Below are 25899 nucleotides of genomic sequence, written 5' to 3'. Positions count from 1 at the left end.
AATTTAAAAACCTGGCTTATACCTTATGGCACTGTATCAAAATTGCTCTTCTTGCCTTTAAAGATGGTCGCTTCGATATTCTCAACGTTTAAATACATGTTCCAATTTGGAGTATTCGGAGTATTCTAGATAAGCAACAGCTTCTTGTTCCTCTGGCAGCTTAGTGTGATTGAGAATTATTTCTTCATATCATATGCTAAGACAGTCTATATACAATTTACTCAGAATTCCTCGTTACACATTGATCTTCTTTAATAAATTTAAATTTCCTTAGATTATTTACCATCCCTCCTATCGAAATAAAACAGCTGTAAGTGTTTACTGACGCATACCATCAAGCGTGATCTTCTCTTCTCTAGTAACGGGCAGAAAAAGCTTCCCGGAATCAAAACAGACATCGTAGTAACCGAACAGAGTATTTGAGAGAATAAAAGAGAGGAGATACACTACACTCACACAAGCTACTACCCGCCCGTATGACAACAGACAACAACAGAGAAAGACCCCCAATCGCTGGGATAAATGCCGAAAGATATATTTATTTGTATGTACATAGGTTCGATATGGCCACGCGTGGCGGCGTAACTGAATGTCTGACTGACTGAATGAATGACTGGTTCGATTAAATGTTTTTGGTGTCTGTTTAGTTTTAGTCGGTAAGCGAAAACATGCACAACTCGTTTATTTTCTCTCCGGTTGCTTTCTTTCCCCATAGCGGATTTTTAGACAGTCGAATCGGGTAGTTTTTTGGACTCTTTCGTTTGTTTTAAACAACAATAACAGCAAAAACTATTGTTTTGACTTGTTAATTAATTGAATTCAGTCGAAAAGAAGAAGAAAAAAAAAACAAATAAAAAATTATTTAATTTCAAGCCAACGAAAAAGGTCAATGGCGCGTCGTGTGACATAAAAAATTAGGTTGCAAACGGCATACCGAAATAAGTTGTGGTAATTGAAATATCTTTTTATATTTAAATTGAAAAAAATGTAACGGAAGTGGAAAAAAATGGAATTGAAATTTTCTTAAAAAAGGAAACGAATAAGAACAAGTTTGGATAAATTACCAAGTGTTAAAAAAATTGTTATTAAAGATCTCGAGCATTCATTGAATAAAATTCCCATATTAAGTGAATCTGATCGTATGTTTTCGGGTTTGTATGCTGTGTGACTTGTGTTTTGTTGACACACCGCATTGTTGTTGTTTATCCATTTATTTCTTTTGGGTGAGATGATTCTCTTAAATTGCCCGTGTCTACTACTCGTTTAGACAACCAGCTAAGCCATTCAGTCATTCATGAATGTCATCAATACTTAAATTCATTTTGGGTAAGATTTTATTTATCAGCCTTCCCCCCAACGCCCGTCATCACAATATTCTCCTTAAATCTGGAGATAAAACACCCAATCCACAAATCAACGGCATCTTTTAAGGCAATTTCGCTATTGTATCCAATTTAATGCAGAAAAAATTCCACAGCTACACTCGAGGATAAAAATGAGAGCCATACTGCCGGAAATTTCGATTGGGAAAATAATGAATTAAAAATGTGTAAATAAAACATAAAACGTTGTGGTATAAAATCAAAAGACGTGTTTATACAAGTACAGGGTGAGATAAAAAAAACTGCAACAAAGTCAAACGCCATAATTTTTAATTTTTTTTTTTTAATTTTGTTAAATGAAAGCAAAAAATCTCGGAAATAACATCAAATTTTAGAATAAGTTTAGATTTGTTCGATGTCACGAATTATAGCCTTCAAACGGCCAATGAAACCGTCACACGCTGCTCGAATGTTGCTCTGCGGTATTTTGGCCCATTCCCGGCGGAGCGCCTGCTTGAGATGATCGACACTTTGGTGTTTTTTAGTTCCAAAATACTCCAGACACAATAGTCCAACGAGATATCCGGAGATTTTGGCGGCCATTGTGTGCTGGAAATGAAGCGAGGAACCTCATTTTGTAACTATTCTTGGGTGGCGCGTGCTGAGTGCGATGGTTCTGAGTCCTGTTGGAATATCCAAGGTCTGCGGCCAAAATATTTGCGTGCCCAAGGCCTTAATACACTCTCCAGAATATTTTCGCATTAATATTCGGCATTATAGATAAATACGAGCAGAGATTGACCATCGGCTGTTATGGCGGCCCACACCATCACCATGGCCGGCGCTTGAGTTCTGGTGGCCAACCGTAGGTGCACATTTTCAGCTGACCTTTTTGGCAAGTAAACACGATAATTTTGTTTGTTTACAAACTGCTGGACAACGAATGTTTTCTCATCGGAGAAAACCAAATTCGGCAGCACACCACTTTCGATTCTTTTGAGTCTGTTTTCTTTTTGTTGAGGTCTAAGCTCTTGCACTTTTTGGAATTTCAATGGCTTTACCCTAAGCTCATTTTTCAATATTTGCCGAATGGAATATTGCGATATGCTCAGCTCACGAGCCATTTTTCATCCACTGCGACGCGGGTTTCGAGTGGGAAAGGTATGTGATTTAGAAAGGATATCCAACGTGGTTGACATGCGGTTGATCAGCTCATTATAGTTAAAGGGGAGACTCGACTGGAACTGGATATCATAGGTAGGCAGGCAATGTGTATAGTTCAAGTGTGGAGTGATCGAGTTGTTGTAGAGGTAGCAAATGACAAAATATCCTGGATAATGCTGAAAGGCAGAATTGCTCACAGTCGACCTATGCTTATATGAGCTGGTAAACGTGGCATAGGATACGCAAGTAATATAGTGTCCATATGACGGATGGGCTTAATTTCCTGCTTTACTTCGACCATCTTAAGGAGAAGGTAAAAAGAGTGGTGCGAATGGTTATGCGTGTTTTGAAGACTGCTTGGGAGCCAATCTGGCGTTTTGTGCGTTTCGTACATTGTGGCCTGTTTGTTGCTTGTGCAAGTTATGGTGCACCCATGAATGCACCTGTGTGGTACAAAGCCGGTCGTGTCAGCGGGTCGTTTTGTTAGCATGTTTACCACCAGGACAGTGTCCACTGATGCACTGCTGGTGCTGTTTGCGCCATGCGGCTGAACTTGGACTGCACAAGCTTAAGCGAGGTTTTCACCTGAATGAGGCTGAAGACTGGATCAGACTTTCTGATCTTGTAGATGGAGATGTTAGGCGGTACAAGGTACTCTTTCGGAAAAGCGTTCTTGATAGGTGGAAGACAAGGTGGACCACCAGCGACAAAGGGATGGTAACGTACGAATTTATTTGTAACGCAACGTTCGTACTGAACCGCCGTACTTTTGCTGCGGATTAAGTTGTTGAATAAGACAGGTATTATGTGTATTTATGTGGGTGTGGTGAGTTTAGCAAATATGGGTATTACGTATGGTGTGTGTAATTGCAGTAGGGTTCTTGAAGACCTTTAGATGTTTAAGTAATTTTGAGCTTTAAGTATTTTGTAGAAGGACAAGACTTAGTGGAGGGGGTTTCCGTACATTGTGGACCGTGGGCTGCGGTTTGTTTAGCCAGTTGCTACTTGGTCTTTTGGGATGCGTATTGGCGTTTTCTTCTTGTGTATGTTGTGTAAGCTATTCGTAAGGGTAGTCCAGTTTAATGTTTGTGCTGTATAGTCCGTTGCTGCAGTCCCAGAGATTTCTCGTGAGGACAACATGTTTTCTGCTGCTAATTTGACAGTGAGTCTGGGACACTTTGGAGTTTCTTGTGCTGTACGTGAGAACAGCATGTTTTCTGCTGCTAATTTGACGTTGAATGACCAGTCCGGGACTGTTTGGAGTTCAATTGGTAGTATCGATAATACAAAAGGAGGTGATCATGTCCAAATACGTGCGAGTGAATTGGTTCTCACCTCTGTAGAGGGCATTTGTAGGAATTTTGTACCGATAGTGGATATTTGGTGCACAATTAATCCGAAATCGGTTAAAGATATATACTGAAGCTATATCCAAATCTGAAACAATTTTGATAAAATTTGGCAGAGGTATTTCTAAGCTCTATAAGATATCAGGTACGAAATATTATTGTTGTCGAATGTAATTACGAATGTGAAATACTTAAACATCAAATCGTATGAATCATATATATGGGAGCTATGGCTATATCTAAACCAAATTTTTAACAAATTTAATGTACTGGATTCTTGACTGAATTCGATCGGATGTACCAAAATTCAGGTCATTTGGACTGATATTGGCCATTTGGTGCACAATTAACCCGGAATCGGTTGAAGATATATATGGGAGCTATATCTGGAGTGCAGTATCTACAAGCCTTCATTGCACCAAAATATAATCAAAAGTGTTCGTTTTTTTTTTGATTTATTATAAAAACAAATTTGTCCTTGGGAACTACTTATCGTGAGAACTACTTATCGTTATCACAGTCCAACAGAAATAATAATTCACTCCATTTAAGTGGTTGGAGCGTTAAAGATTCCTGGATTGCGCACCTACATATGTTTTTATGATTTTTGGGAAATTGATTATGCTGCGTAGTTTATTCAAAACTAAATATTTAAACTTTAAAATTAATAAATGTATCAGTAAATCAGAGGCTGGTAATCTGGATATTAGTCGTCCAAATTTGCCCATTGTAAAGTAATATAAACTCCATGGTAGAAAAATACAGGTAGACGCATCGACACAGTTGCTGCGACAATGAACGGTCTAACCAATTTTGGAACTGAAAATTTTGAAAACATATACAAATATTCTTATTTTTGAAGTAACATTTAAAATTTGTTGACATATCAATACTTCGACTACAATCTTCTCTAGTTTTTGGGGGTTCGATATTAGGAAAAAATGAAAACAAAAAATGTATTGGGTCTTCCAAGTTAAGGAAAAAAAATTGTGACAGTACTTCCAGATATCTTCCGGCAAAACCCTCCAATAATAAAATCAGTTTTATCAGCTTTCAAATCTACTACCGTTTTTCTTTGGCTGTCCTACAACAGTGCAAATTCGTAATTTATATGACGCTATTGCTGTAATTAACAACTCATAACTGCTGCTGCAGCTAATGTTGTCTTTTTCATTTCACCAACTAAAAATAATTACAATTTCCATATGTCTAATATGTGGGAAAATAAAATCGATTACAGCAAAAAAATAATAATAATAATAATAATAATAATAAAACAAAAAATTGTAGATACTAATCACCAACAACAAAGAAACTGTTTGCCAATATGCATGTAAAACTTGTTACAACATAATTGTCATTGTCGTAATAATTTAGGATATAAAATTGTAATTTGCAAAAGTTTTGACACATGCAAAAAAAAAAAATGTGTCAATTCTGACTCAAGGTAAATCTGTTTATTAAGAGTTAAGTAGGGTTATAATCACTGACTGGCAACTCTGTGCAATAGTTTTGGGGTCATGGTCTGCGATGTGGCAACAGGAAAGTGAAGGTGATAGTAATTGGTGACAGACTAAAAGGCTTAGTTCAAACTTTTTTCATATGTTGCCCTATACCTCTTTTTAAGTCCTCTACTTGTCGCGAGGGCTTAAAAACATTTTAAACGCTAGATCCACTATATATATGACTACCGGAACCCGGTGCGCTTCGCTACTCCTTTTGATTTGATATGCATTCAAAATTTTATATTCGATTATTTGTTGGTTTAAAAAAAAATAGACAAATTCAATAATTTAAAAAACGTAATTATTGTAATAATTTAATGCGTAAACAAACAAGTAACTCGGTCTAACCACGCGTAAACATGCCAGGAACAGCTGACCATGAGAAAAGCAGGAACATGACAAATTTAGTCCGCCTATCCGAAGGGTTTGTCCTTTGGTTGGAAACTGCAATCTTTTAAAGTTGAGTGGCATTTCTGTTGCAATTAAAGAATTCGAGGTAGCAACATACATACAACGTAATAATCGTATCCCCAAATAAATTGTTGTGTAGTTTTTAACTGTTAGCTTATTAAAATTATATCCCAATCAGAACCGATTTCAATATAATTTGACACCAAATTCCGTTACACCTTCCATATTTCATTGAAATTGGCGCGTTTGGTGAGTCAAATATGTGAATTCGGCCGAGAATATATATGGGAGCTATATCCAAATCTTAACCGATTTCTACTCAATTTGTCAAATTTATTATTGTAATCAAATTCCGCCACACATTCTGAATTTCATTGGAATCGGACATATATGTATTGTTTGGTGCATAACACACATGAAATCGGCCAAAATACTGGGTGAGATAAAAGAAACTACAACAAAATCAAACGCCATAATTTTTACATTAAATGTTACTGAATTAAAACAAAAAATGTCGGAAATAGCATCAAATTTTAGAATAAGTTCAGATTTGTTTGAATTGGTCACCTTTGGCTCGAATTATGGCCTTCAAACGGCCAATGAAATCACACTCTGCCCGAATGTTGCTCTGCGGTATTTTTAGCCCATTCTTGGCGAAGCGCTTGCTTGAGGTGATCGACACTTTGGTATTTTTTAGTGCCAACCTTGTTTTCCAAAATACTCCAGACACAATTATCCAAGGGATTGGTATCCGGCGATTTTAGTGGCCATTGTGCGCTGGAAATGAAGTCTGCGGCCAAAATGTTTGCGCGCCCAAGGCTTTGATACACCCTCCAGAATATTTTCGTGATGATATTAGGCATTTATTTTGCGACCATCGGCTGTTATGGCGGCCCACACTATCACCATGGGCGGCACTTAAGTTCTGGTGGCCAACCGAAGGTGCACATTCATTAACACGATCATTTTGTTTGTTAACAAACAGCTGGACAACGAATGTTTTCTCATCGGAGACGGAGAAAACCAAATTCGGCAGTTCAACACTTTCGGCCAAGCGAAGCTACTTTTTAACTCTTTCGAGTCTATTTTCTTTCTGTTGCGGTGTAAATTCTTGCATTTTTTGAATTTCAATGGCTCATTTTTCAATATTTGCCGAATGGAATATTGCGCTATGACTAGCTCACGAACCATTTTTCGGCCACTGTGACGCAGGTTTCGATCAAGTCGCATCTTTACTTTTCGAACTATTTCTGCTGATGTTGCTCTTCTCTTTCGTCTACTTCCTCGACGTCGGGCTACGCTAAAAGTATCACGGTAACGAGCGATGGTACGAGACACAAAAGATTTATTCACATTTAAATGCTGAAGCGCTCTAACGATAGCGACCTGTTGTTTTCCAGCCAAATATAAAGAAATCACAGTATCCCGCTTGAATTCCATCCAATATAATAAGCAGTCACTGGAATAATTTTAACAGCTGTCGGACGAGTGGCTTAGATATGACAGCAGTCTGAAGTTAGTTACAGTTTTTCAGCCCACCCTGTATATGTTTCATCCGATTTAGCGTGAAGGTCCCTCACATGCGTAATATGCACTCCACAACAAGGATATTTGATACCGGACATCAGACACAGCAAGAAAATACATCTGCCAAATTTTATCCAAATCCGTTAAGATTTTTATATCTTCGATACACATCCATCCGATTTTACGCTTGTTATCCACCATGTATGTAATATTAGCCCATATTGGATAGATTGTTTAATAATCAACCCAATTTTTCCATTTGGTGAAACTCGGTCCGGTATATACATATTGTGCTCCAATAAATATTTATAAATAATCTGGGTTAATCCGAATAAAATATTTTATCTAGACGTGCTATTAACCGATCTTTTTAACCCAGGGGGCTAGTCTTCAATAGTATAAAGGCGCTATTACACGTCGTCTAATATTCTATCGATTTGTATGTAGAATTTTCATGTACAATTGTTTGTATGCACCTTATATTTTATTTACATTGTCAATTTGTTACAAATAGTCTGCAGGACTTGCCTTTAGTTACATTCTGAACTACAAGTGGACAGACAGACACATCGAACTTTGTCAATTCACCTTGTGGGGAAAATTGTGGTATAGAAACATATGTGTGTATGTATATGACATTTGAATACATAGAAATATAAACAAGTAAAAAAGCTGTGAGTTCGGGCCGAAAAATAAAATCCGTTAAGAATGTTGTTAAAATCTTAAAAATACCAAATGTGGTCGTCATATTAAGGTCTATACAACGACGTGGACCTGCATAGGAAACTTTTGTCATAAGCCATTATAATATTTAAATGCGAAAGTTGAAAAAAAATTTGATATAGGGAGGTACTATTATATGGGGGCAATACCGAAATGTGGACCTGCACAGACATTTTGGTGCCTGAGGCTGCAGTATCCGTTACGAACTTCAAATACCAAATTTGAAAAAATCCCGATAAATAATGTCGCTAAAATCATCAAAATACCGAATATCGGGAGGTTACGTTATATATGAAGACGTTGACCTACATACACAATTTTCTGTCTTAGGCTGTAGTATCCTTTACGAACTTCAAATACCAAATTTGAAACAATTCCGGTGAACAATAAAAGTAAAAAGTGAGCAACAAAGTACCCAATATCGGGAGATACCGTCATATGGGGGCTATACGAAGAAGTAGACCTGCACACACAATTTTTTGTCATAGCCTGTAGTACCCATTCGAACTTCAAATACCAAATTTGAAACATTTCCGGTGAATAATGTCGTTTAAATCACTAATATACCGTAAAAAATAGAGGTATCATTAAATAGGGGTCTATACCAAAACGTGAACCTTCATGACCCATTTTCAATACCAAAAGTCCTGCAGACATAATACACATTTGAGTGAAATTTTATCAAACTACTTCATTTCGTTCGGAAGCTAGAGTGATTTCCACGAACGGACAGACGGACGGACAACGCTAAATCGATGTTATGCTGATAAAAAATATACTTTGTGGGGTCTAAAGTGTATATTTCGAGGAGTTACAAAAGGAATGACAAAGTTAATATACCCTCCATACTATGGTGGAGGGTATAAAAATCGAGGTATTCTTTTTGCTAGAAATATACTATTAAATAGTATCATCATTCAGCCCCATTATTATACACTTGAATTACTGTTAATTATTATTTTGTTTAATTAACAGTTATAGGAATATATAAAGAAAAACATAACGATGTAATGCCAAAACATTTACCTCGCAATTAAGTGGTCCTGAACATTTATTTTATTGAGGTCAAAGTGTCGTTTTTCTTTATATTAGAGCGAAATATTTGCAATGACCATAAGATAAATACATGAATGCATAATTAATAGTAATGACAAAGGTTTTTGCAGTAATTACAAAATTATTTTAATTAATATTTGTTAAGTCGTTTCAACAATTATGTCTCAGTGACAATTTTGAAGTTAATGACCCAGTTTAAAACAGGTTCATTCGTTGACTTTCCCAGTAACATTTACTCAGTAAGAATTTAATGAGAAGAAATGCGATTTCTTCTCTCGAGAGAGAACAAATTCCAACAATTAAACGAAGAGCATTTTGCAAAACATTTATAAGATAACAGCTGATTCGTCAAAACAACTTTGTTGATGAAGTCTATTTGTTTTTAAATTTTTATTACAAAAAATGAATAATAAAAAAACATAAACCGTTGCATTATATGGCTGGAAAACCACAAGTGGCTATCGTTAGAGCACTCCAGTATTTAAATGTGAATAGATCTTTTGTGTCTCGTACCATTGCTCGTTACCGTGATACTGGTAGCATAGCCCGACGTCAAGGAAATGGACGGAAGAAAACATCAACATCACCTGAAATGGTTCGAAAAGTAAAGAAGTGACATGATCGAAACCCGCGTCGCAATTGCCGGTAAATATTGAAAAATGAGCTTGGGGTAAAGCCATTGAAATTCCAAAAAGTGCAAATAGACTCAAAAAAGCTTAGGAGTTGTTTCGCATGGCCGAAAGTGGTGAACTACCGAATTCGATTGTTGAACTACCGTTGTCCAGCAATTTGTAATCAAACAAAATGATCGTGTTTACTTGCCAAAGAGGTCGGTTAAAAATGTGCAGCTTCGGTTGGCCACCAGAACTCAAGCGCCGGCCAAGGTGATGGTGTGGGCCGCCATAACAGTCAATGTTAGATTTCCGCTCGTATAAATCGACCGTTGCAACAGAATAAATGCGTAATATTATCGCGAAAATATTCTGGATGGTGAATTAAAGTCTTGGACACAAACAAACATTTTGGCCGCAGACCTTGGACATTCCAACAGGACTCAACACAATCGCACTCAGCACGTGCCACCCAAGAATGGTTACGAAATGAGGTTTCCGCTAGCACACAATGGTCACCAAAATCTCTGGATACCAATCCGTTGGACTATTGTGTCTGAAGTATTTTGGAAAGCAAGATTGGCACTAAAAAATACCAAAGTGTCGATCACCTCAAGCAAGCGCTTCGCCGAGAATGGGCCAAAATTCCGCAGAAGATCATAATAAGTGCCAAAGGTGACAAATTATAACAAATCTAAACTTTTTCTAAAATTTGATGCTATTTCCGACATTTTTTGCTTTCATTCAATAAAATTAAAAAGTTTCAGTTTTTTTATCTCACCCTGTCATCTTCACAAAAGATGAAACATTTGGATTTGTGAAATTTAAAGAGAGTTGGATGTTAATTTCGCTTTCTTTGAGCGTTTTGGCTATTCAAAAATGTGACCCTTTGTGGGAGGTACCAGAAGGAGTTGACTGATATATTACATCTTAATTAAAATATTGTGATGTTTGTAATATAAAGGCAATCTGACACATCATATTTTATAAAAGTAATATTTATTCAAAATGTTGACCCTTTGTGGGGGAGGTACTTGATGGAGAGGACCGATATTGTTAATTTTCGCACTCATAAAGATATTAGGATTTACAAAGTTGGAGTAAAATCGGGTTATCCCTTCTCTTTCTATGCTGCATATTATTTTCTTTGAAAATGTTGACATTGTGCGCGCGATAACTCTCGAAGGGAGTATCCGATTTGATCCAAACTTGGTACATCGTAATATTATTATCAAACTTAGATCGAGTTCGGCAATATCCGTCCACTCCTTCTGGTACCTCCCCGCAAAATGTCGAAATTTTCAAAGAAAATATTGTATTGCACAGAAAGAGAAAAGATGATCCGATTTTGCTCCAATTTTGCAAATCATAATATTTGCATCAGTGCTAGGTTAGGTGCAAAAAGTAACAATATCGGTCCACTCCGTCAAGTACCTCCCCCACAAAGCATCAAAATTCTGAATAATTACAACTCTTATAAAATGTGATATAAGAATCCGATTGTCTTCAAATTTCACACATCCCAATATTTTTATCACCCCAAGGTCTGGTGTTAAGATGGAATATATCGGTCTGCTCCTTCTGGTACCTCCCCAAACAAAAGGCCGATATTTTCAAAAAATATATATTTTCTGCACAGAAAGTGAAACGATAATCCGATTTTGTTCCAACTTTGCAAGTATTATTATTTGTGTTAGTGCTAGGTCAGGTGCGAAAATGGAAAATATCGGTCCACTCCATCAAATACCTCCCCCACAAAGGGTCAAAATTTTGAATAATTATAACTCTTATAAAATGTGATCTAAGAGACTGATTGTCTTCAAATTTCACACATCACAATATTTTTATTAACCTAAGGTCTGGTGTTAAGAGTGAATACATCGGTCCATTCCTTTTGGTACCTCCTCCACAAAAGGTCGAAATTAAAAAAAAAATATGTATATAAAATATATTTTTTGCACAGAAAAAGAAACGATTATCCGATTTTTCTCTAACCTTACAAACCCTAATATTTGTGTCAGTCCTAGGTCAGGTGCTAAAATGGACAGCATCGGTCCACTCCATCAAGTACCTCACCCACAAAGGGTCAACATTTTGAATAATTATAACTCTTATAAAATGTGATGTAAGGGTCCGAGAGTCTTCAAATTTCACACATTCCAATATTTTCATAAACCCAAGATCTGGTGTTGACATGGAATGTATCGGTCCACTCCTTCTGGTACCTCCCCCACAAAGTGTCGAAATTTTAAATATCCATGAAGCTCATAAAACGCCAAATTAACATCCGATTCCATTTACACTTGGCACATCTCAATATTTCCATCAACACAAGATCTGTTATAAAGGTGGTATAGATCGAACCATTTCTTCTGGTACCCCTCCCATACATAGGGATCAAGATTTTGAAAAACAAAGCGCTCAAATAAAGCGAAATAAGCATCCAACTCTCTTCAAATTTCACACATACAAATATTTTTGCCAACACAAGATCTGTTGTGAAGTTGATATATATCTGCGAACCCCTTCCGGTACTTCACCCACAAAGGGTCACAATTTTCAATAATTTTATCTGTCATAACTTTCGAAACAATTTAGCATTTCTTTACTACTTGCTATGCTCAAATATTTCTCTCAATAAGAAGCCTGATATGATTATGAAATTTATCGGAATTTATGATTTCGCATAAAATTGGAAATAAATATCCTTTCTTGTAATTTTGCCCAATATTTCGCTCAATATTTTTTATTTGTATCAGATGAAGTATAAAAATGGAATATTTCGGTGGACTCTATCTGGTACATCACGCACGTTTTAACATTTTCTGAAAATTATTACATATCTCATATAAAGTGAAGGAGTTAGTCGATATAATCCATACCAGGAACGTCGGAATATTTATATATACGATACGAAATGGACAATATTGGTCCATTCCTTCGGAACCTGCTCCATAGTGGTCCAAACGTTTGAATAATTGTAACACTAGTCAAATATATTTTGATTATTTAATCGAACATAGGCTGAGGGTATATATCTGTCGGCAATACCGACTGATACTTTTTAACTTGTTTATCTCACCCTGTATATCTCCCATATAACGGCACCACTCTATATTCAGTATTTTCATGATTTTAGCTACATTTTTCAATGTAATTGTCTAAAATCCGTACTAGAAGTCCTCTTTAAGCATTTTACCCCCCGGAAGAGAAATGTCTATATAGGTCCACAATATCATATAGCCCACATACAACGGTATGCCCTGATATTCGATATTTTTACGATTTTAGAGACATTATTCGCCGGAATTGTTTCAAAGTTCGTATTTAGAGTTCGTAATAGGAACTACAATCTATGCCATAAAATGCAAGTTCAGGTCTTCGTATATGGGGGATATACCGGTACCTCCTTATATTCTGTACCATCTTTATAACCATTCTTGTGTTGATGAAAATACTGAATTGTCGAATGTTAATTTCGCATTTTATGAGCTTCATGGATACTCAAAATTTTGACCTTTTGTGGGGGAGGTACTTGATGATCTATATTGTCCATTTTCGCACTTATAAAGATATTAGGATTTACAAAATTGAAGCAAAATCGGGTTATCCCTTCTCTTTCTGGGTAGTATATTATTTTTATTATTTTTTTTTTATTTTATTTTGATATTTTGTGGGGGGAGGTACCAGAAGGAGTTTGAAAACGATCTAAGTTTTACAATAATATTACCAAGTTTGGTTCAAATCGAATACTCCCTTCGAGAGTTATTTTGCGCACCAGCCATACAGACAGATGGACGGACGGACGACATCGCTAATTGGTCCAAAGAGACCTAGGGTCTAAAACCTTTATTTCGATGAAGTACGTTTTGGCCGTATCAAATTATATATACCCTCTATAGTCATATGGCACAGGATATAAAAAATGGATATGCCCCCGATTTTCGATTGCCGTCTCATTTTTTTTTTTTTTTTTTTTTTTTTTTTTACACATCAGATAACCTCTTTGAGTAAAAGACTAAGTTACAGCCCGTTCAGCCTTTGCCCCCATACCATGATTAAGGATATTATCTCGATTTATGTGTTTAATCCTCCCAAATTGACTTAAAATCCAATGTTGTATCGAAAGATCTGCTGACTGGGATTTTATATCATTTCAAAGTAGTATAAACAAGTAGAATTTAGAAATCGGGTAGATTTAAAATGACTACTTTTAATTAGGCATTATTATCTTGGATTTTATGACTAAAAACGTCATTTGCAAAATTGGTTAATATCTGAATATAATCCGAAAATTTACAATTCCATTTATTCCGTTCTAAGATATCACTCAGAAAACTTATAATTTAACTATCACTTTATCAATATTTTTATTTCTTTCCTTATGATTTCTTACAGAACCGTGAACTTTGAACCCAAAGAGAAGGCAGCGCAAAGAAGAACCAAATCAAACTAACAAAATTAAACCAATACATTGGTAAAAATCACGCATGCAGAACATTAGCGAATACGTCATGCTAGCAAATCAATAATAGCAAGAGTTGATGATTGTGAGAGAAGGACGGACATTAAGCAAAACAAAAACCAACAACAACAATAATAATCAATAAAACAAAATAATAACAATACGAAGAAAAAAACCCAAAGCCGAAAGAGTTCTTATCAGTATAACGCCACGCTTCACGCATTCAAATATACGGGCGAAGTGCGTTTGCGGTGATATTTGAATGTGTTCGGCTTTTTGTTTTCTCATTTGCAAAACAGCAACAAAAAACACTAACATTTAATAACACATATTAATAAAATAATGAATTGCATTAATTGTTCAACGCCTTGAGAGGTACAACTGGAATCAAGTGGACGCAGGCTGTCATTTGACGACAAATCTTCGTGGAGTACAAAACAACGTTCGGAAAATAAGTTTCCTTACTGGTGCCGGTGTCCTAATCAATAGAATCATATTATCATACGATACGATTTTGGTTGTTGTTGCTCTGTTCTTTAATAGCTCCGAAAATAACCAGTGATTGATTGAATTGAAACGATTGCCGAGCGAGGGTGTTTTTTTTCTCCCCTCAACTCCACAACTCATCTCTTCAAGACGTAACACCACCCGAATGATTTCTTATTTAACAATTGTACATTGGATTCATTGAACAGTTGGTGTTGGGGTAGCACCACTGGTAGACATACTAAACGCCAGCAAATAAAGCGCATAAAAATACCCTCAAGTCGAACCAAATAAAGTGGGTCAACAATTTTGTTAGCGTTTTTGGAACGGGCACATTCAAACAACTTCAGCAAACCAGAAGCTAGTCAAACTACTAAAACTAACCATCGACCGGCAACAAGTGTTTCCAGCTACCACCACTACCCACTGCAAATCGAAGCAAAACTGTCTGCCTACTTACATTCAATTTTTTTCACATCAAAACTCTATTGCAAAAATCCAAAAAAAAAAATCACAGCGAGTTACAAAACTTTTTATTGCCATAGCTGGTCATTGAGCTATAGCTACTGTTACGACTATTAACAAATATTAGCAACGAAAAAAAAAACAAAAACAATACCAAAAAGATTACAACAAAAAGTGATACAATATTACAACACTTTTGTAAACCATATTTTTTTTCCTGCTGTCTAATCAAACAAAGCTCCGCCAGCCATCATGTTTAACGCGGTCCATTTAAAGTGTAAAAATATCTGGATGTGTCTGACATTAGCAGCTATGCTATTGCTCTTTGATGGATTGCCTCAGGTGTATGCCTTCAAAATGACGGTAAGTAATGCAATGAATAAAGATAAGAATGTGAAAAAAAAACAAGAATTTGGTCAGTTGCACCAAATGCACTTCTATAAATTATTTCGGAACTTTTTTTAATTAAAACTAATCACATTTAAATCTTACCTAGACGTTTTAAAATACTTTTATTTGCGCTTATTTATTGTTAGTTTTTATAAAAATAAACATTAAATTTTGTATAAAAAATAAACAAACGATTTTGCAACAACAGAATTTTTAATTGCTTACCTACTTTAAAACTAGTTACGAATTTTGTAATAACTACCACAGTCATGAATTTTAAATATTTACAAGAGTGGTAGACGTTTTGTGGGGTTTTTAAGTACATACCAGAGTCGTGATTTTTGAAAATCTTTTTATATACTTTAAACGTGGATTTAAAAAAGAATATTTTAGTACTTACCACATTGCATAATGATTGGAAATACTCCTTAGATACCTTAATCGTGGATCTAAGAAATATATATATTTTAGTACTTATCACATTTGTTTGTCATTGGAAATCCTCTTTAGATACTTTAATCGGAGATTTTTTAAAACATTTATTTTATACTTACCAGATGAGTTAAATTATTTTTAATACTTTTTAATTAGTCGTAGATTTTTTAAATATATTTCAATACCTACCAGATTGGTTCGTTTTTGAGAATCTCTCGAATTAATTAATACTCACCAGATTGGTTTATTATTGAAAATACATATTAGCTATTTACCAGATTGTTTTTTTTTTTAATACATTTCAATAAATACTCTTTTTGTGGACTTCAAAAAATTAATTTAAATACTTACCAGCTAATTAAGATTTTTAAAAATCTTTGAATACTTATCATACTTACTTATATGTATGAGAAATACATTTCAATACTTACCAGATTGCTTCGTTTACCAGATTGGCTTGTTATTAAAAATACTTTTCAATATTTACCATATTTGTGGATTTTTAAAAATATATTTTAATACTTACCAATAGTGGGCTTCTCTCTGGGATTCCCTACCTTTCGAACGCAAAATTCTTACATAAAAAGAAGTAAAAGTTGGCAAAATTGTGGAATTACGACTATTTTAATGTGAGAATAAAAAGAAAGCTTATTTTACTGGCTAAGGCATGGTAGAAGGATACAGGTAGACGCATCGACACAGCTGCTGAACTATCTAACCAATTTTTGAGTGAAAAATTATTCAAATTTATAAAAATTGTTAAAATACGCTCATTTTAATAAGCTCCCAGTGACGTTGTATAAGAAAACGTAATATTTCAAAAAAATTAAATTGTTGACATATCAATGTTCTTAAGCTTTGATGCATCTACCTGCATTCTTATACCATGGGCTCAAGTCATCGTAAACGAACAAGGACTCGTAGAGTGAACAAGTATCATTTAATGGTCAAAATCGAACTAAGCCGACCTAAAACTCCTCTGTTCTCTTACAAACATGCATGGTTGAAGAATACAGGTAGTCGCATCGACGCAGCTGCTGGGACAATGAACTGTCAAACCGATTTTGGAATTGAAAATCTTGATTGAAAAAGTATTGAAATTTATAAAAATTGTGGAAAAATGCACAACATTACAACCTCCGATTTGCGCCGTATAAGAAAAAATATAAAAATCTGCTTATTTTTGACAAAACACTTTAAAATTTTTGACATATCAATGATCTCAAACGTTGATGCATCTACCTATATTCTTGAAAATAAATTTTCATTCAACATTTTCAATTACAAAATTGGTTTGACAGCTCATGTCGACGCGTCTACCTATATTCTTCTACCATGAGTCATCGTAAACGAACAAAGACTCAAAGGGTGAACAAGTATCAATTATGGGCCAAAATCAAACTAAGTCGACCTGAAACTCCTCTATTCTCTTACAAAGAAGCCAGCCGATTACTTAAGCAAGTAAAAAAATTGTTCTCTGTGTTCTCACCTTTATTTTCGCCAACTTACCTGTAAACTAGGGTCTTTTCCAGTTAGAAATTAAAGAATTGGTCTTATCGATAATTGTCATAAGTTTGTCTGGTTACCCGAAAATTTGTAACAATTATTACTGAAAATGAACTGTAAACACAGAAGGCCTGCCTGGAATTGTCCAACAGCTTCTTTCTGGGTGAGCAAGGTAGTTTTATTATCCTTTCCCAGATAACTATGAAAAGTGAACAGAAGGAACTCATAACAAACATAACAATTTCTCACCATAGAAAGAATTGAATCACTCAAAAATCCGAAAAATAAAACAATAATTTTTCTGATTTCCAAAATAATATACAAACCAACAGAAGGAGCAGAAGCGATTTAACCAGCAAACTCTCAATGAAAGAACTGTTAAAATTTCTCTCTCGAATCGCTCTCTTTTGCAGCAATGTTGTGTTAACAGACGACTTCCAGTAACAATGTGCAAATTTTGTTACAAATTGTTGGCTAAACAGACACGCCTACATTATTGCAAACACTTGCAACATTTTTCTTCACCCGGTGATTAATTTTTTAGAAATCCCTTTAGAGAACAAAGTTTAAAAGGGGGAATGTCCCTCTTTTTGGTTCATTTCCTTTTTTATTTGAAAAAGCGTACATTTTTTCGTGCATTGCTTGTTTCGATAACGGACAAATGATTTTGTGTTGACATATCAGCTGGTTGCCTGCAGGTTTTTACAGGGAGCTCTCAAAATTTTGTTGAAAACAATTTTTAATAAATTTGATTAGTCATGGATTATTATGACATATTTTTGAATTCTTGCCGTACTGGTAATTTTTAAAAATACTTGTTTAATATCATGGTAATATTAAAAAAGTAAATTCATTTTAAATGAGCATTCCCATCTTTGCATTTTCTGTAATTTACCATGTCAAATTTCACAGCATAGAAAGTAGGTTCCCATCTCTGATTTGTGTATATACAATGGATTTATGAATATACATTTTGAGAATGAGATGTTGTCAAATGAATAATTTTGAAAAAAATAATAAAAAATATGACTGCATAACTTTACCTTCTTAATTCTACCATGTTACAACTTATATTTTATTTTTTGACGACCTCAAACGCAATATTTCAAAAAATACAAAACTGGGAAAGTATTCCTTTCAGTATTTGCAGTATTTTTCCAACGCCTGTAGTGAGATTCTCTATTATTACTTATATTATTTTACTAAATATAAATATATTTTTTTGCTCATCAATTAAATTTGTCGCAACATAACATAAACATTTCTATACATATACTTTTTATATGTTTTATCTAAGTGTGCTTAAAATATATTTGCTCTTAAGTATTTCGATACCTTCCGACCTAAATATATTTTTGAAAAGTAGGTCATCGCCAGCAAAATATAAATTCTAAAATATATTAAAATATATATTATAATTTTTATACAACAAAAAAAGTTTCTTATATTGTAAGATTACAATTGAGAATTTGGTGAATATTAGATACCATGGCAGAAGAATACAGGTAGATGCATCAACGGTTGGGAGCATTGATATGCCAAAAAGATTTAAATGTTTTTTTTCAAATAAAAGTAGATTTTTATATGTTTTCTTATGCTACGTCAGTCGGAGGCCATTATAATTCGCGCTTTTCAACAATTTTTACAAATTTAAATAGTTTTTCATTCAACATTTTCAATTCCAAAATTGGTTTGACAGTTCATTGTCCCAGCAGCTGTGTCGACGCGTCTACCTATATTCTTCTACCATGTTAGATATTAAATTTTTCTTTGTAAAACTAGTAGCATGTTTACATTAGAGCTTTCTCCCTGAAAATATTTTTTATTGCCCATGGTAGATGAGTGCAGGTAGATGCATCAACGCTTGGGAACATCGATATGTCAAAAATTTTTAAATGATTTTTCAAAATTATATAGATTTGTATATGTTTTATTCGATAACTTTTTTCGATATTTGGACGTGAAAGAGAAAATTCTCTCACGCATGGTAACGGTAACATCAAATGTTATATCCCCATTGCTCGTCAAGAAAAGAATGTGCCTCTTTGAAACTACACACATTCTATTGCCATTGTTATTATTTATTATGCAAATGTTTACAATAATTTGTTTACAATTATATACGATTATTTTGTAGTAATTGCTTTTGCTGCATTCATTTTTAATTTCCTCAACGATAAACCTATGAATATTGTATTTAGACAGAAACCAAATGAATAATGTATAAACAAATAATAAATGCAATAAGTATGCAGGGTATGCGAATAAAAAAATCAAAAAAGGGGCAACACATTTTTAGATATAACGCTTTTTTGACTGGGTTAAGTCATCGGCTAGCTTCTCCAGAAAAGAACAAAGGAGCGTAGGACCGAAATCGAACTAAATCAATCTTAGGGGGAGAAAACAAAAAAGTCTTTTTTGACTGATTAACTCACCGCCTGGCTTCTCCATAGAGGAACACAGAAGTTTAGGTTGACTTAGTTCGATTTCGTCCCTAGGCTCCTTTGTTCTTTTCCGAAGAAGCCAGCCAATAAGGTAGGCCAGTCAGAAAAGCGTATTCTCACCTATTCTCACCTTAAAAATTTTATGTTCCTCTACGTAGAAGCCAGCCTATGACTTAAGTCAGACAAAACAAGCCTTTTATATACTTTCGCCTTTAGGCATTTTTAGCTATTTTTTACCCACTGTACATCTAAGGCACCGACATTATATTGAATTATCCACCAAACGCTATATAATCTCTCTTTGGCGACAAATTTCTTCTTTTACCGGTAGGAAATTTTGTTTTGCTTTTCCGCTTCCATTCAATTTATCAAAGTCTATGTATCCATTCAATGACCCGAAACGTAGACGCAGACATTTGTTTATGGTTTCATTTTTTACGTTTAAATTACGCGGAACCTTTTTATAAATAGAAAAAGATAAGATATTACTGAGGGTATCTCCTCATGAGGTTTTAAAGTCCATTTTTTCCTTTGGTGGTTAGATAAAAAATTTATGAGTTTTCTTGATGGCGTTATATATTACATAAGTTTGTAAACGATTTTCATATATATATTATTCTATTATATATTGAAAAGTATCATAAATTGATTGGAATTCCTTAGAATAATTTGAAAATACCAATGACTTTAAATGAGGATTATAGCAATTGTTTGAAATCAGTTATAATTTGAAACTTGTGTGTACAGGATAAATAAGACGCAGTGAGAACAACAAGAAGTTATGATTTTTAAAAAAGATATAGACAAGTCAAAATAAGGAGCTACCATGGTAGAAATAAGAAGATAAAGTCATGCATGTAATCATATGTTTACAATTTTTTCAAATTTATACATTTCACAACATCTCATTGTCAAAATCTATATTCATATAAATCCATTGTATAGACACAAAATCAGAGATGGCAACTGTTTTTATGCATTAAAATTTGACAAGGTAAATTACAGAAAATGCAGAGCTGGGAATGCTAATTGAAATGAGGTTACCTTTATTTCATGGTACTATGTTTACACCAATAAAAATAAATATTCTAGAAGCAAAAACTTTTCCGTTAACAATTTTTCGCAAATTCTGATTAAGTAACCCAATTCACATTAAAATTAGCATATAACAGCATCATTCGATATTTATTTTCAACTTTAAATTCGGGTGCTATTAAAGAATCCGGTATTTTCTTTCTGCCATATTGCACCAATACTGCATTCGTTAAAATTACGTTCACCACTTTTCCCCAATTAAAGTGAATTATTCTTCCAAAAATGTTAAATATTTCGTCAAATAAATTTGATTGCATTCAAAAACTAATGCGCAAAAAATTTGAAATTGTTCCATAAATAATTTGCTCTGAACCCGTTTTTGCAACAACGCCAAACAGATTATTTAATGCGGCGAACATGAGCTCATCGAAGATAGATAACGAGGGGGCTTGTACTGCATGTAGCCTAAAAAACGCAAAAATACTAAAACATTATCTTGTGACTTTCTATAAAACAACAAATGATTAGAAATTTCTCTTGACCAACATTTACTATAACTACAATACATAAGTACCATTATCACAAAAAAAACTATAAATGAGAATAAACCTCCCCATGAAGAATACTTGAAAATTATCAGGAGACCTCCGGCAAACACAAGTATTACGCACAGTATTTTTATAAAAAAAAAACGAATACAACAAATTCCGCATTGTTTGCAAAGAAAGTTTGCCGGTGTGGTTATAAAAAACCCAAAACAAGAAACTTAATCGAACAAGTGTTCGATCATGTTATATTCCATGGAACTATATCTGTATTACGTATATATGTGTAGATATGATTACTTGGTTAATCCCCAGGACAAAGGTACTTTTATGGAAAGTATCAGTTGTAGGTTCATTTGAACTTTCTTTTATTAATGTCATGTAGGCGTTTTTGTTTTAGAAAAACAAGATTGACACGCACAGTTAAATTAATAATGTAAAAGTACGTTTAGAATTACAAAATCCACTCGATTTTAAATGCTAATTCCATAGCGTATACCATGGTGGAAGAATACAGGTGCAGAATGCATCCGTGGTACAATAAAATGGTAAGGTAGAGCTACCAGCTGATTACAACTTTTTTCTAAGTGTGCCCAACTTCTGCCAATTTTGTGTATGTATTTATTGTTTTGAAAAATAAAAACAAAATATTTTCAGAATCAACGATTGGAAGGAACTTAAATTTCGGGGCGCCCAGATTTACCAGAAAAACTTAGGAACATATTTTTGAGAGAACATCCAGGCATTGCATTCATCTTTCACTCATTTTGACAATAAATTGACAAATAAATGAAAACAACTTGTTGCATATAATTTTGAGTAATTCTGACCGGAAGCGGGCATAGCCTTAGGGCTGCATTTCTCTAGTTTTACGAAGCTTTTCTACCTCATCATTGTACCATGGATGCATCAACGCTTAGGAACATCGATGTGTCAAAATTTTATTTTTTTTTTTGAAATAAATAATTTTTTATATGTTTTCTTATTCGACGCCATTTGGAGGTTCTTATGACATGCATTTTTTAACCTTTTTAACGAATTTGAATAATTTTTCATTCAGCAGCTGTGTCGACGTCAAATAATGTCCTCTGGATTTATGAATATGATTTACGTAACGTAGACGCCATTGCAGAAGAATACAGGTAGATGAATCAACGCTTGGGAGCATTGATATGTCAAAAATGTAAATGTTTTTTCAAATATAAGTAGATTTTTATAAGTTTTTTTATACTACGTCATTCGGAGGCTAATATAATTCGCGTTTTTCAAAATTTTTTACAAATTTAAATAATTTTTCATTCAACATTTTCAATTCTAAGATTAGTTTGACAGTTCATTGTCCCAGCAGCTGTGGCGACGCGTCTACTTATATTTTTCTACCATGGTAGACGCTATGGAATTGACATTTGAAATCGACTAGATTTAGTAGTCTAAACGTGCTCTAAGTAAATGTGTAAAGGTGAGGATACATAAATAACTTGGCATGGTAGAAGAATACAGGTAATCGCATCAACACAGCTGCTGGGACAATGACAGTTCATTTTGGAATGGAAATTTTTGAATGACAAATTATTCAAATTTGTAAAAATTGTTCAATAAATACATATCATAACAACATGCGATTGACTGGCATTCGTAGAGGAACAAAAGAGTTTTAGGTTGGCTTAGTTCGATTTTGGCTCTAGGCTCCTTTGTTATTTTATGAAGAAGTCAGCCGGAAACTTTTGCAAGTCAAAAAAAAGCACTTTATGTGCTTCCACCTTAAGATTTGGTGAATAATTCTAAAGACTTAGGGTGGAAATACATAAAGCGCATATTTAGCTGGCTTCTTCGTATATAAAAAAAGGAGTTTTAGGTTGACGTAGTTCGATTTTGACACTAGGCTCCTTTGATCATTTCATTTCCGAAGAAGCCAGCCAGATACCGGCTTTATGTATTCCCACCTTTATGGTCTGTCCAGTACCTGTAAGAATCTACTAGTTCTATAAAGTTTTTTCAAAATCATAAAAAATCATTTATTGTAGTAAAAGTGCTTACATAGATATGTTTCATCCGATTTAATATTATGACATTCCTAAAGCCATAATGAGTGTCCTATAATATTTGGTACAAAAAAGCACATGCAGCCTATAAATACCCCTGTCAAACTTTGTCGATACCTCTCGGTCCAGATTAAGATACAGGTCCCATACATAATTCCTTCCTATTTGTTGCACCAATCATTCTTAGAATGAAATTTGTAACAAATCTCGTCTAAAACTTGTGATATTTGGTACGAGAGATCCCAAATATACCTCTAAACCAGTAAAGAAAGTCTTAAAGTCGGACGGGGCCGACTTTATGATACCCTACACCACTTTGCTAATTTAGTAGAGCTCCGCATAACAATTAAAAGTTTTTATGGGAGAATTCAATCATACAAGCTATGATCATAATTATAATTTAAAGTTCAAAGGACTAAATATGCCGAAGCATTTGTATCTTTTAAATTCGGACTTGTGTTTCCCATTTGGTGCACAATTAATTTGAAATCGGATAAAAATATATATGGGAGCTATATACAAATCTGAACCGATCGCGATAAAATTTGGAAAAGATATTTCTGAGCTGTATTTAATATATTTCCCTGAATATCGTTGTTACGGAGTGCATATTACGGCTGTGGGTAACAAATACAAGAAATCGGATGAACAATATGTATGGGAGATATAGCTATATCTGAACCGATCTTCACCAAATTTGGCATACTAGCTTCTAGACTCAATTCGGTCACATGTGCCAAATTCCATCCCATTTGGACAAATATTAGACGTTTGGTGTACCATAAAAGGTAAATCGGACGAAGTTATATATGGGAGCTATATCCAAATCTGAACCGATCTCGATAAAATTTAGCAAATGTATTTCTGAGATGTTTTTGATATATTTCCCCAAATATTGTTGTTGCAGAGTGCATATTACGGCAGCGGAGGACTAAAATAACAAATCGGATGAACAATATATATGGGAGCTATAGCTATATCTGAACCGATTTCGATCAAATTTGGCATACTTATTTTCAGGCCTAATTTGGTTGTATATGCAAAATTCCATACAATTCGGACTGATATTACACGTTTGATGCACAATAGAAGGCAAATCGGACGAAGATATATGTGGGAGCTATATCTAAATTTTGACCGATTATCTCCAATTTCAATAGGGTTCGTCCTTGGGCCAAACAAATGATCTGTGCAAAATTTCATCTGGATCGGGCAATAAATGCGACCTGTACTTTGTTTACAAAAATACATGGACAGACGGACGGACGGACGGACGGACGGACAGACGGACGGACGGACAGACGGACGGACGGACATGCATAAATCGACTCAGAATGTGATTCTATGCAGATCATCAAAAGGAAATATGGGTCTATCTCGTTTCCTTTTGCCTGTTACAAACAAATGCACAAAGACATAATACCCTGACCACCTTGTGGTGTAGGGTATAAAAATGTAGTGGAAATTGATTCCGATTAAGATGTACATACATATATATTTTATTATATACTTTCAAATGTATTCCATCCGATTATATGGCATTTAACTCATATTAGTTATCAACACTTAGTTTACCGATAGATTAAATAAAAATAATTATTTCCGTACCCTGACCATCACAAAGTCTATTTGTGTGACTCAATTTTTATGATGTTAGTGCCAATGATAAGAGTCATGCCATCCACAACATGGGGGTGTTTAGTGGTAAAAGGGGTATTCCGCTTTCGAACACAATGGTCAAGGTAAAAAGAGCGCCAAAGTAATGTTTTTTATTATTTTCCAAAATGGAGAATGACAAATGTGGTTTGATTTCTCCGTGAGAAAAAGAGAGTATGTGCGCGGGAGAGACTGTAAAATTATTCAATTAAATCATTGTTTGATGGTAAACTATGGGTGGTGTTAGGTGGGTGTTACTCTTTTGCAATTTGACAACACTTTATGAATAAATTGTTACTGCTGTTGTTGTTTACTTTTTTGTTTTTCAAATACATAATAATTTTTTATACAAAGTGCCATTTACAGTCTGTGCCATATACGGTTGAACATTTTGAGGAACTGATTGGACTTTGCCTCTTGTTTTTTTCGCATTTGCAAAACTGTCTATGTATGTGTGCTGACGACGTTGATGTATATAAAAGATTTTAATTATCTTTTGATTTTTTTTGTCGTTGTTTATAATTAGCGGGCTAGGTATGGTTGTATGTCGCGTGTATTTGCCGGGTCGGGCCATTAAAAGATCGTGAGAGAATAGATTGCCGATAGTTGGCGGTGGTGTAGTGCCGATGGTGGTTTGTTGATAGAAAAACGTGATTAGATTTTATTTTTTTATCTTTTGCATTTCATTTTGATGCGTTTTCTTTTTTTATTTACCGAAAGAAAGGTGGTATGATTAATGATGAACGATAGAGCTATAACATC

At 34.4% G+C, this 25899-nt stretch overlaps 1 protein-coding gene across 1 annotated transcript in view; it reads left to right on the top strand.

The window, feature by feature from the left end:
- The first annotated feature begins 648 nt into the window (after positions 1 to 648).
- LOC101901722 (lipase 3) overlaps positions 649 to 25899 on the top strand; it is a 29335-nt gene continuing 4084 nt past the window's right edge. Inside the window, exons 1-2 of the mRNA XM_005191178.4 lie at positions 649 to 948; positions 14067 to 15447. Coding sequence (XP_005191235.1) covers positions 15337 to 15447 — 111 coding nt within the window. The 5' untranslated portion in view covers positions 649 to 948; positions 14067 to 15336. The remainder of the gene's footprint in view (positions 949 to 14066; positions 15448 to 25899) is intronic.

The sequence above is a fragment of the Musca domestica genome, unplaced genomic scaffold (assembly GCF_030504385.1).
Source record: "Musca domestica strain aabys unplaced genomic scaffold, Musca_domestica.polishedcontigs.V.1.1 7, whole genome shotgun sequence".
In the NCBI taxonomy this organism is placed as follows: Eukaryota; Metazoa; Arthropoda; class Insecta; order Diptera; family Muscidae; genus Musca; species Musca domestica.
Note: the sequence above shows the minus strand (reverse complement) of the source record. Positions and strands in the feature narration are given on the sequence as shown.